This window comes from Scyliorhinus torazame, chromosome 30 (assembly GCF_047496885.1).
Source record: "Scyliorhinus torazame isolate Kashiwa2021f chromosome 30, sScyTor2.1, whole genome shotgun sequence".
Lineage (NCBI taxonomy): Eukaryota > Metazoa > Chordata > Chondrichthyes > Carcharhiniformes > Scyliorhinidae > Scyliorhinus > Scyliorhinus torazame.
Genome location: NC_092736.1, coordinates 12,441,245 through 12,454,164, shown reverse-complemented (window position 1 = coordinate 12,454,164; position 12,920 = coordinate 12,441,245). Strand labels below are relative to the sequence as shown.

General features: G+C 48.0%; 1 protein-coding gene across 5 annotated transcripts in view; it reads left to right on the top strand.

Moving 5' to 3' along the window:
• The window catches only part of csk (C-terminal Src kinase), a 161,370-nt gene extending 148,801 nt beyond the window's left edge, over nt 1–12,569 (top strand). For all 5 annotated transcript variants that reach the window (XM_072492834.1, XM_072492835.1, XM_072492837.1 and 2 more), the window contains one exon: nt 11,761–12,569. In XM_072492834.1, coding sequence (XP_072348935.1) covers nt 11,761–11,943 — 183 coding nt within the window. In that variant the 3' untranslated portion in view covers nt 11,944–12,569. The remainder of the gene's footprint in view (nt 1–11,760) is intronic.
• The last annotated feature ends 351 nt before the right edge of the window (nt 12,570–12,920 follow it).

Here is a 12,920-nt window from a genome sequence, read left to right as displayed (position 1 = left end):
TCTACCCCCAACAAAACTTTCATTACGTTTTTGCTGAAACTTGGATGTAGGACGGCACAGTAGTTGGCACTGTTGCTTCACAGCTCCAGGGTCCCAGGTTCGATTCCTGGCTTGGGTCACTGCCTGTGCGGAGTCTGCACGTTCTCCCTGCGTCTGCATGGGTTTCCTCCGGGTTCCTCACAAGTCCCGAAAGACGTGCTGTTAGGCGAATTGGACATTTTGAATTCTCCCTCTGTGTACCCGAACTGGCGCCCGAGTGTGGCGACTAGGGGCTTTTCACAGTGGCTTCATTGCAGTGTCAATGTAAACCTAATTGTGACAATAATGATTATTATTATTACTTCATGTACCTTGCAGTAGGATGGCTTCTGAGGCAAAGTCTCGTAATGCAGCAAGCTTGCTTTTTCAGGCTGATGCACCTTCTTGGTTGAGTGTCCGAGGAGCTTTTACTTTTTGTATCTAATCGTGCTGTAATTTGGGTGTGTTGCCATTCCAGACACACTGTGATAGCATCTATGTTTCTCATGACCCACCTTAAAATAAAGGATTCATTTAAATTGTTGTGTGGGGTGGAGGGTGAAGTCTGCACCATGACTTTGTTATAAGTAGAAACCTATTGCTCCCAAACTTTCTTGTCTCAAATCATTTAGCTTTATTTTAATCATTGCATGACTCCCCTCTTAACCCTATCAAATATAATTGTGACTCATGTACTTGCAGACTCATTCCAGATTCAGTTAAGTTTGTACGTCTGTAAAAATGTCACGTTTCTGAGTGCATTTAATTTTAACCAACATTCAGAAAAACAAAGCTCATGGAATTTTCTTGATTTACTTTGTGAAACCTGTACGCTCACCAGTTATGACATTTTGACTGCCTTTTAATCCCCACTGCTCGCACTGTTGACGGCACATTGGTAGGAGTACAATTACAGGTTTGCGCTTCTGGCTTGTGCAGTACTCTGCTCATGAAGTCATGTTGGCAGGTGGTGAGAGGTATTGCAGCTCAACCTGGTGTTGTACTCTCCCAATGTCAAGACGGGCACTTTCCAGCAGGTGTGACTCCTTTGTTAACATTAATTGCATTGTGGGCTCTTGTGATATTGTAACTACGGACCTGGCTGTGATTTGCTGACTTAAAGACTGACCTGCATAAAACATCACGTCAAACTCAATGAGTTGTCTGGGACTTGGGGTGTATAAGTTAATGTATTGCACAGAGATAGCATAATGAGCACCGTATTCCTTATTCTGGTGGGAAATGTCCTAAAATTAAACTGGAAAATTTTACCCTTCGACCTCTTAACAAAACGTCAATTGAGTTTGCACAAACTTAAAAAGTGTTTGTAAAATTGTTATATATGCAATTACCAACAAATGGACAATTTTATTTCTATTAAAAATGTAATGAAATGAAATGAAAATCGCTTATTGTTACAAGTAGGCTTCAAATTAAGTTGAAAAGCCCCTAGTCGCCACATTCCGGCGCCTGTTCGGGGAGGCTGTTACGGGAATTGAACCGTGCTGCTGGCGTGCCTTGGTCTGCTTTTAAAGCCAGCGATTTAGCCCTGTGCTAAACGGCCCCTAATGCTGGGTGCCACGGTGGCACAGTGGTTAGCATTGCTGCCTCATGGCGCTGAGGTCCCAGGTTCGATGCTGGCTCTGGGTCACTGTTCGTGTGGAGTTTGCACATTCTCCCCGTGTTTGCTTGGGTTTCGCCCCCACAACCCAAAGATGTGCAGGCTAGGTGGATTGGTCACGCTAAATTGGCCCTTAATTGGAAAAAATGAATTGGGTACTCTAAATTTATTTTAAAAATGTAAATTTTTATTTATTTTTAAATGTAATGCTGACTTCCGGTGGCGTTTGCAAGCGGGTTGGCCGCATCGAGAGGAGCTCCCGCCGGTGGCCACTATTTGCGGCCCTTTCGGGGGTTTCCCCGATTCTTTGCGCCCCCCCCCCCCCCCCCCCCCCCCCCCCCCCCCCGATTATTGTCGGCCTTTGGGGCTGTCCCGGGCGTCAAGCGGGGCCAGTTTGAAAACCGGCGAGGAACCCTGCTCGGGCGGCTGGTGCTGAGGCGTCGGGCCCAGCGCACGCAGAGGTCGGAGAAGCGAGGGCAGAGCTAAACAGAGGTCGAGGCGGCAGGCCCAAAGCCAGGTGTAGGTGAGATGCCTCACATCGGGTGGCTCCCGCCTAGAATGTTGTAAGACTACTGAAGTCCGGTCCCAGGGGAATTCTGGAGGAATGCAAAAAAGAAGAGAAAGAAGTTTTAAAGTAACTTGGTGAAAGTTTTTTTTTCTTTTTTGGAGGAAGAATGTTTTGTTTTTCTATTTAAAAAAAAAAAAAAAAGATTGAAGAAGGAAAGAAGGGTGGGGGGGAAAAAAGGAAAAATAATAACTCGTTAAAGCATGCAAAAAGCAGCGTTGAAGAAGGGAGGAAACGCGGGCTCGCCGTTGAATGTGAGGACCAGCAAAAGCGCTGACAAGATGGCGGAGGCCGGACCGCACGGTGGAGCCACACTACTTACGGTGGAGAAGATGACCGAGGTGTTGGCGGTGGAACTGGAAAGGCAGTTTGCGAGGCACATGGAGGCTCTGAGGAAGGAGATGGCGGTCGCATTGAAGTCATTGGTGGAGGAGGCAATCGCTCCGGTGAGGGTAGCTGTGGCAAAGACATCGGACGAGGTGAGAGAGCAGGGCGAGAAGATGAAGGAAGTGGAGGAGGCCGTGTCACAGCACAGCGACCAGTTCACCTTGATGGGGGTTGAGCTGCGGACGGTGGTGGAGGTCAACAGAGGACTCCGAGCAAAGCTCGAGGACTTGGAGAACCGCTCGAGGCGGCACAATCTGAGAATTGTGGGCTTGCCCGAAGGGACAGAGGGCCCAAGGCCAACAGAGTACTTCACTAAGAAGTTGGCGGAGTTGATGAGGGAGGGTGAGAACGCCTCCCGGTATGAGCTGGACCGAGCTCATCGGTCATGAAGGCCAGAGTCCAAAGTGAATGAGCCGCTAAGAGCAGTAATTATCTGCTTCCATAAGTGCTGCATGAAGGAGGAGGTGTTAAGCTGGGCGAAGCAGAAGCGCGAGGTGCAGTGGGATGGTGCTGGAGTTTGGATCTACCAGGACTTGACCGTGGAGTTGGCAAAAAGACGAGCGGCGTTCGGGCGAGTGAAGGCGGCACTACAAAAAGGGGGTGCGATTTGGTATGGTAACCTGGCGAAGCTGAGTGTGACGTATGATGCCAAAGACTTTTATTTCGAGACAGCGGAGGCGGCTGAGGCATTCGTGAGGGCAGAAGGCTTAGGACAGACGTGAGGAGCGGAGCTGGAAGAGAGACTGTGATTGGGGAGCTGGAAAATTTATAAATGCTATAACTTTTTACTGACGTGTATTGTAATTTACTTCACTTCACACTGTTACAGAGTTCAAGTTATTGTTGTGTTGATTGGCATTCTGTGTAGCGACGGTTGTACCTTATTTTAGGAATGGTATGGGTTGGATTTTTGCTTTTTCTTTCTCTGGGACTGGGTGGGAGGGGACGGTATACATTGGCGGGGGGAGCCACCCGCGCTAGCTAACTAAAGTCGGCTAGTGAACGGAGGTGAGAGGAGGGCTGCGGACGTTGGAGCCTGGTTAGCAGGCTTCGATGGGCCTACGGAGGGGGGGGGGGGGGGGATTGATGCTGGGAGATATTTTTTCGAGAGGAAATAGAGGGGGGGGGGGGGGGGGGGGGGGGGGAGGGTTTCCATGTTAATAATGGATGAGGGAGGGTCAGGCTCATGGGGCGGGGCCCGGTGATATGATGATGGTGGATAAGAAGGGCGAGGGGGATGAGAGACCCCTAGTTAGGATAGTCACGTGGAAGGTGAGGGGGTTAGGAGGTCTGGTCAAGGGTGCCTGCTCATCTTAAAAGTTTGAAAGCCGATGTAGCAATGCTGCAGGCGACTCACTTGAGGGTGAAGGACCAGGTGAGACTTAAAAAGGGCTGGGTTAGTCAGGTGTTTCGCTCTGGATTTGATGGAAGGACTCTAGGGGTAGCTGTAATGGTCAGCAAAAGAGTACGCTTCCAGATGGAGAAGGTGGTGGTAGATCAAGGGTCTAGATGTGTGCTTGTGGCAGGGGCGCTGGAGGGGAGATTAGTGGCGCTGTTAAGTGTATACGGTCCCAATTGGGACGATGTGGGATTCGCAAAGGTGATGTTTGGGGCCATCCCCGACTTGGGGGGACATGAACTGATATTGGGGGGGCACTGGAACTTGGTGCAGGAGCCAAGGTTGGACAGGTCACAGCCGCGCTCGCTGGTCCCATTGGGGGGCAAAGGCGTTGGCTGGGCTAATGGTGGAAATGGGAGGGGTGGACCCTTGGAGGTTTCTCGTTTTTCTCAGCAGTCCATAAGGTATACCTGCGGATCGACTTTTTCGTGGTGGGGAAGGCTTTGCTGGCTGGGGTTAAGGGGTCGGAATACTCTGCAATTGCAGTGTCAGATCATGTTCCGCATTGGGTGGATGTGGTGCTGGAGAAGGGGGTAGCGCAGAGGCCGGGGTGGTGTTAGATGTGGGACTTTTGGGGGAACCAAGGGTTCTGTGACAAAATTGAAAAGGTAATGGAGGAATATGTAGGTTTCAACTGTCTGGGTGAGGTGTCGAAGGCAGTTGTCTGGGAGGCTCTAAAGGCGGTGGTGAGGGGTGAGGTGATTTTGTTTAAGGCCAGGGTGGACAAAGAGGAGAGGTTGGAGCGGCAGAGGGTAATAGATGAGATGTTGGAGGTAGATGGGAGTTATGCAGAAGATGGGGACCCAGAGAAGCTGGAATAGACAAAGGAACTACAGGCGAGCTTTGACCGACTATCTACCAGGAAAGCGGTGCGCCAACTGAGATGAGCAAGGGGTGCAGTTTACGAACATGGAGTATGTTAGCAGGTCAGCTCCGGAGGGAGGCAGCGATAAGAGAAATTGTTCAGGTGAGGATAGGGCAGGGAAGTTGGTGGTGGCTCCGGATCTGATTAACAAGGTCTTTGAGGAATTTTATGAGAGGTTGTACAGGTCAGAGCCACCTGGGGTAGACCGGGAGATGCAGGAATTTCTAGATGGGTTGGAGTACTCGAGGCTAGGGGAGGGGGACACGGCTACATTAGAAGGAGCGATAGTGGAGCAGGAGATAAAGGATACGATTGGGAGGATGCAGTCGGGGAAGGTGACCGGGCCGGATGGGTTTCCGGTGGAATATTATAAAAAATTCAAGGATAAGCTGGCACCCCTGATAGGGATGTTTGAGGAGGCGATAGGGAAGGAGGTGTTGCCACAAACTTTGGGGCAGGCATCGATTTTCCTGTTGCTAAAAAAAGATACGGATCCGACGGAGTGTGGACGCAAAAGTATCTGCGAAGGTACTGGCGGGTAGGCTGGAGGAGTGCCTCCCGAAGATGATAGGTGAAGATCAGACGGGGTTCGTGAGAGGGAGGCAGCTCTTTTCAAACGTAAGAAGGGTATTGAACGTCGTTATGGCACCGGCGGCGGAAGGGAACAGAGGTGGTGTGGCATTGGACGCTGAGAAGGTGTTTGACCGGGCGGAATGGGGGCACTTGATGGCAGTTCTGGAGTGGTTTGGGATTGGACCAAGATTTGTGAACTGGGTAATGCTATTATATAAGGAGTGTCTGCACAAACAACATCAGCTCGAGATACTTTTCTCTCCACCGTGGGACTAGGCAGGAATGTTTTATGTCCCCCCTGCTGTTTGCACTCGCGATTGAGCCGTTGGCCATCGCATTAAGAAGCTTGAGGGTATGTAAAGGAATAGTGCGGGGGGGGGGATAGAGCATAAGGTGTCCTTGTATGCCGATGACTTGCTGTTATACGTGTCGGAACCAAGTGTGTCGATAGGGGGAATATTGGAGCTGCTTCGAGTGGGTCTTTCTCTGGGTACAAACTAAATCTAGACAAAAGTGAGTATTTTTTGGTGTCTCGGTCGGCGGTGGGGGCAGGGTTGGGGTGGCTGCCATTCTGTAGGGCAGGACTCACTTTAGGTACCTGGGGGTGCAGGTTGCCCGGGAGTGGAGGGGTTCCGCAGGTACAACATCTCGCGTTTGGTGAGGAGAGTGAAAGCTGATCTGGCAAGGTGGGATGGTCTCCCTCTGTCACTGGCGGGTCGGGTACAGGCGGTTAAAATGAACGTGTGGCCGCGATTTCTGTTTATTTTCCAATGCCTGCCGATTTTCCTGCCAAAGGCTTTTTTCAGCGAGATTGAGGGAAGGATTACTTCGTTCATATGGCGAGGGAAGCTGGCCAGAGTTAGAAAGGTGCTGCTACAGAGGGGAAGGCAGGCAGGGGGTTTGGGTCTTCCGAACCTGATGTATTACTACTGGGCGGCGAAAGTGGAGAATGTGTGGAGCTGGGTCAGAGGGGTTGATTCCCAGTGGGTCAGAATGGAGGAGAGTTTGTGCAGGGAGTCGGGATTGAAAGCACTAGCAACAGCGCCGCTCCCGATGGCCCCGGGGAAATACTCAGGGTGTCCGGTAATATAGCTTCATTGAGAATTTGGAGGCAGTTTCGTCAACACTTCGGGTTGGGGGCAGGGTCAAGGGAAATGCCGATTCGGTGGAACCACCGATTTGAGTCAGGGAAGTGGGATGGAAATGGAAGGACAAGGAAATTAAGACACTAAAAGATTTGTCTCTTGGGGGTCGGTTTGAAGGATTGAAGGAGCTGGAAGCGAAGTATGGGCTGGAGCAGGGGGAAATGTTCAGATATATGCAGGTTCGAGATTTTGCCAGAAAGGGTGCTCCGGAGAGTGAATGCCTCCACCTCGTGCGCGAGGTTGGGGCTGATACAGAGCACACCTTACGAGAGCGAGGATGAGCCAATTCTTTGAAGGAGTAGAAGACGTGTGTAAACATTCCGGGGGGGGGTGCGGTGGCTAATCACGTTCATATGTTTTGGTCCTGTCCAAAGCTAGAGGATTACTGGAAGGAGGTTTTTGAGGTCATTTCTAAAGTGGTGCACGTGAAACTGGACCTGGGCCCGGGCCCGGGAGGCCATATTCGGGGTGTCAGACCAGCCAGGGTTGGAAACGGGCGCGGAGGCAGATGTTACAGCCTTCGTCTCGTTGATCGCCCGAAGGCGGATCCTGATAGGTTGGAGAGCAACCCCTCCACCCTGTGCCCTGGCGTGCGGGGGGACCTGTTGGAATTCTTCACTCTTGAGAAGGTTAAGTTTGAACTGAGGGGAAGGATGGAGGGGTTCTACAATTCATGGGCGTTATTCATGTTGCACTTTCAAGAACTGGATAACGTCGAACATTAGTTGGGGCGTGTGGATGGGAGGGTTGGGGGAGGGGGGCTGTGTGTGTTGATGGCGACTATGGGTGATCCCTATTTCCTTTTTGTCATTTGTTTGTGCGGACATGTGGGCTAATGTTTGGGGTTTGGTGGGAGGATGGGGTCGTTGTTATTGATATGGGGATTGACATATTTGTTACTGATTATTGTTTATTGTTGGTGGGTGTAAATTGGAGAAAATGTGAAAAAGGAGAATAAAAAATATATAAATTTTTTTTAAAATTTAAAAATGTAATACTGACTGAAGCAATGTTCAACATCAACTCTGTACATGTATGAAGCTGTCTTAGCTTTCTTTTTGTATTTCCTTCTCAGTAAAGCATTGTTTTTCCTGGTCTGTAGAGATGTGAACAGCTCATCCAAATATTTTACGCAATTTTATATTTTTGGCAAGCCAGCTAGAGGAAGTTAAGTCCCAGAGGTTACCTTTTCTCTTTGACACTGGAAAGTGGAAAAAAATGAAAATCGCTTATTGACACAAGTAGCCTTCAAATGAAGTTACTGTGAAAAGCCCCTAGTCACCACATTCCGGCGCCTGTTCTGGGAGGCTGGTACGGGAATTGAACTGTGCTGCTGGCCTGCCTTGGTCTGCTTTAAAAGTCAGCTATTTAGCCCAATGTGCTAAACCAGCCCCTTAGTGTGCTAAACATGCCCCTTGGGGGAGCAGGAACATCGAGTGCCCTGAGTTACCATCACTCGGAATTGACCTGTTGCAAGTGGCAGATCAAAATCTGACTTTACGTTTTACTACTTTTGTGGGCGTAGACCGTTTAGCTTTTCTTTTATCCTAGGTGTAAAACCTGATTGCAGTTCCCCATTGACTGTTGGGCTACTTGCTGTCACTGATGAGTGTCACATGCTTGTGTGAAAATCAGTGGGGGAAAGTTCATATAAAATGATACCTTGTGAGAGCAAATGAAGGTGTATTTATACAGTGCCTTATCTTTCAAATCCAGGCCCAGAGCAGTCGGTCTTTTCACAGCATGGAAAGTCACCTGAAGGATAGAACTCTGATTTCAGGCCTTTAAATATGGGGATAGATATACTCGGAATATTAAAATAGCGCATGTTTATTCTGGGATGTTTGTTGGTCCATTGCAACTCAAGTTGAAGTTCCTTGGAACAGGTCAATTCCGAGTGACTGTAACCCAAGGCACTTGATGTTCCTGCTCCCCCACCTCCTAAAATTCTGCTGCAAAAATGGACGAATCACGCATCAATAGACCCTGTCATAAAGTACAGCAGCACCCTCTCCAATAGTACCCTCTGCAGGGGAAAAAAATGTATTGCATGCCAGCATTTTTGTGGCGATGTAGGTTGTTTAATAGTGGAGCAGTGCAAAACAATACCCCAAATAACGTTGCATTGTTGTTCAGTTTAACGCAACACTGTCTGTACATTGCAGTTCACTGCAGGACACTGTATTCATTATTAGTCATACTCGTCACTGCTGACACCTTCATAATCAACAATATAATACAGTCCTCAGACTTACCACTCAATTGGTTCCTGAAAACCGCAGCATTGTAAATCAGAACACGGTTTTCCCATAGGAACGTTATTATAAATGGGGTTCCTGAACAAAGGCACGATATATGTTTGTGAGATCTCGCTTCTGTGTAAGAGAGTAGTGTATTTCTCATGATATAATCATGCTGACACTTTCAAAGACACTTCTATACTGTATCTGAGAAGTAATTTGCCTTTCCTGAGGCTGTGAAAGGGGGAATATAATTGGGAAAGACTAGCTGTTCACTGGCATGGTGGCATAAAGATGAAACGGGCCAGAATTCTCCAGCTGTTACGATTCTCTGTTCCCGCCGGCAGCGCACCCCTGTCTGCAGGTTCCCTGGCGGCGTGGGGTGGGCTTCAATGGGAAATCCCATTGACAGGCGGCGGGAAGGGAGAATCCCGCCGCTAGTGAACGGTGCAGCGCCGGGAAACACGGGGCTGGGGGGCAGGAGAATCCAGTCCAGGGTGTAATATATAAACGGAAGTGCCATTTGTTGCAACTCTAATTTTGTAAAGACGAGGACTGCCTGTAAAAGATAAAATGTTAGAATCACCTATAGGGGAGGGGAACATGAAATGGCCATTGTAGAGGGGGGTGACTGTGTGTGCACTTGAACATCTGATCTTTTATAATTGAATTTCCTGAGCTGAAAATGACCCAGAGATGGTGAAGGAACGGCGATATATTTCTAAGTCAGGGTGGTGAGTAACTTGGAAGGGAACCTCCAGGTGGTGGATTCCCAGGTATCTGCTGCCCTTTCCTCCTAGATGATGGTCGTGGGTTTGGAAGGTGCTGTCTGAGGAACCTTGGTAGTTACAGCAGTGCATCTTGTAGATGGTACACACGGCTGCCACTGTTCGTTGATAGTGGAGGAATTGAATATTTGTGGAAGGGGTACCAATCAAGGGGGATACTTTGTGCTGGATGCTGTTGAGTTGTTTGAATGTTGTTGGAGCTGCACTCATCCAGGCAAGTGGAGAGTATCCCATCTCACATCTGACTTGTGACTTGTAGATGGTGGACAGGCTTTGGGGGGGGCCAGTAGGTGAGTTACTCAGCGCTGGATTCCTAGCCTCTGACATCTTGTAGCCACAGTATTTATATGGCTAGCCCCGTTCAGCTTCTGGTCAATGATAATCCCCAGGGGGCAGTACGGTGGCACAGTGGTTAGCACTGCTGCCTCACGCGCCGAGGTCCCAGATTTGATCCCGGCCCTGGGTCACGGCCCGTGTGGAGTTTGCACATTCTCCCCGTGTCTGCGTGGGTTTCACCCCCACAACCCAAAGATGTGCAGGGTAGGTGGATTGGCCACGCTAAATTGCCCCTTAATTGGGAAAAAATGTATTGGGCACTCTAAATTTTTTTAAAAATGATAATCCCCAGGATATTGATAGTGGGGGATTCGGTGATGGTAATGCCATTAAATGACTCCTAAGTGTTTTCCTTGTTCCTCGTCCTGTTCAATATGTCCCTGTGGATGAGTTAATGAAAAAGATTCAAAGAGAAGTAATTTTAGTGCTCAAAGCTCAGATTTCTTCTAGATTATTAATTTTCATGAAACTAAGGATGTGCAAACTTATTTCAAGCTAGTAATTTGCAGTAATATTTTATCTGTATGCTTCTTGGCAACATTTTACAATATAGTTTATTTACAACGGCTCGCTCTTGTATGGGAGATTTGTCACACTGTAATGACGCCCTGTGCCAGTGGCTGCAATCTCACTTTTGGCTGTGGGGTTTATTTCCAGCACAGGAAGTTTACATTGGCAACTTCCGGTGTAAACGTATGAATTTATGGCAATGTTTCAAAATACAGATGGAATGCACATTAGTTTCCTCAGGTTAAATCAGGGAAATGGGCAAATAATTGCCCCCATTTTGTTACTTGGGTTTTCGTTAAAGTTTTGTTACATACTGGAATAACCTGTAATAACCAGAGGTTATTCATGAAGGCCCCCGTTTGACCCTCAACTGAGGTGTGGTGATCCTCGGGTTAAATCGCCACCAGTCAGCTGTCCCCCTCAAAAGGGACAGCCTATGGTCATCTGGCACTATGGTGACTTTACTTTTTATTACATACATTCAAACTCGGGATAGATAGCTTTATGATCTCTCAGGGAATTAAGGGGTTTGAGGAGCAGGCGAGAGAGTCGAGTTGAGGCAGAAGATTAGACATGAACAAACTGAATTGTGGAGCATTAGGTGAGACATGAACACATGGAATTGTCGAGAGGCTGCATGGTCTATTCCTTTCACTTGTGCATCACCATCAGCCGGCACAATTGAGGAACATTTCAAAACAAAGTTGTTTAAAATATTGCTTTAAAAATGTTCCTTGACTTACTTAACCGTATAGTTGGATTAGAACATTGAACATACAGTGCAGAAGGAGGCCATTCGGCCCATCGAGTCTGCACCGACTCACTTAAGCCCTCACTTCCACCGTATCCCCGTAACCCAATAACCCCTCCTAACCCTTTTTGGTCACTAAGGGCAATTTAGCCTGGCCAATCCACCTAACCTGCACTGTCTTTGGACTGTGGGAGGAAACCTGAGCACCCGGAGGAAACCCACGCAGACATGGGGTGAACGTGCAGACTCCGCAGACAGTGACCCAGCGGGGAATCGAACCTGGGACCCTGCCGCTGTGAAGCCACAGTGCTATCCACTTACGCTACCGTGCTGCGCAATGCGGCTTAAAATAGATTTTTAAAATGCTTTTAAATAGTATCGGTGAACTTGAAAAGTCTTGGGCCTGAAGCTCTAACGCTTTCCCTCTCCGCAGATGCCATGAAACCTCCTGAGTAATTGCAACATTTTCTGTTTATATTATACATTACCTGCCCCTTGTTTAAGGGGGGGACTTAACGCAATAAATAATGAATTGCTGTTTTCCTCTTTTAAATTCCCTCAGCCTCTGAAAGATGTGGTTCCTCGTGTTGAGAAGGGTTACAAAATGGATCCACCTGACGGATGCCCGGCTGCTGTTTACGAGTTGATGAAGTGGTGCTGGGAGCTTGACCCAGGTCGAAGGCCAACGTTCAAGCAGTTGAGGGAGAAGCTACAGGAAGCCAGAAATAAGGAATTGTACCTGTGACACCAGAATGCCCATGGAACTTCTTATTTTTAAAAACAAAAACTGCTCAACATTAAACCAAGAGTGCTGAGACTTTTACAAAGCAATCTTCTTTAAAAAAAAACGAACTCTGCATATCATGGCCTTGTGATTCATCTCTTCCCCCCCCCCCCCCCCCTCCAGTGTGATGCAACACAGTCCCCCTTTATCCCCATTAAAGAAGCATGCTTAAACACCTTTGTCAAGTCCTTTGGTCCTTGTGGTGATTGTTTTGTGCCAAGTGCCTCCAGCCACAAAGACGGTGCTTATTTGCTTCTCTATACTCCGCAATGTGTTTCTACCAAAATGCAATTCACAATGAGGTTTGGTGACAAGATGTTTTTTCTTAACCAGCGTAACACAGTTTTGTGTAATTTTTTTTGCTTTCCAGTCTAAATTTGCTTAGCCAGATTTTTTTAATACTTGTAGTTTTTTTTTATAAAATGAAAAAGGGTGTTCAATTTATTTTTTACGTTCTGTAACATTGCACAGATTTGACAAACTCGTTGCATGTCGTGTGGGAGGCGTTCATTTCTGTCAATGCGTTACACTCATTTTAGCTGCCACGGGTGATATTAAATAAACCATTCCATATGACCAGTTCTAAATGGCTGTTACGTTTTGATTTGGAATTTGAATGTGGAAAAATAAATTGTGCTGCTGTCTTTGTCCTGTTTCCTCTGTTTGTAGACTCGCTGAACTCAACCGAGGGAGGACTGGAATGGCTTTACTGGATACCACCAGACTCTGCGGTGTGCCTCTGCAGACAGCTGGTAGCAAGAACTCCAGTGCAACCAGAGATTGAGTTGTTGCCAAAGGGAATTTCATTCCAACCTTATTTGTCTGTAGGTAGTAGAACGTAGGTCTTTCTGCTCAGAGGTGCACTCTTGACGCCTGTAGCTTAGAAAGACAGGGAAGCTCGTGGAGGATAAAGGTACATTCGCAACTTGAGATGTGGG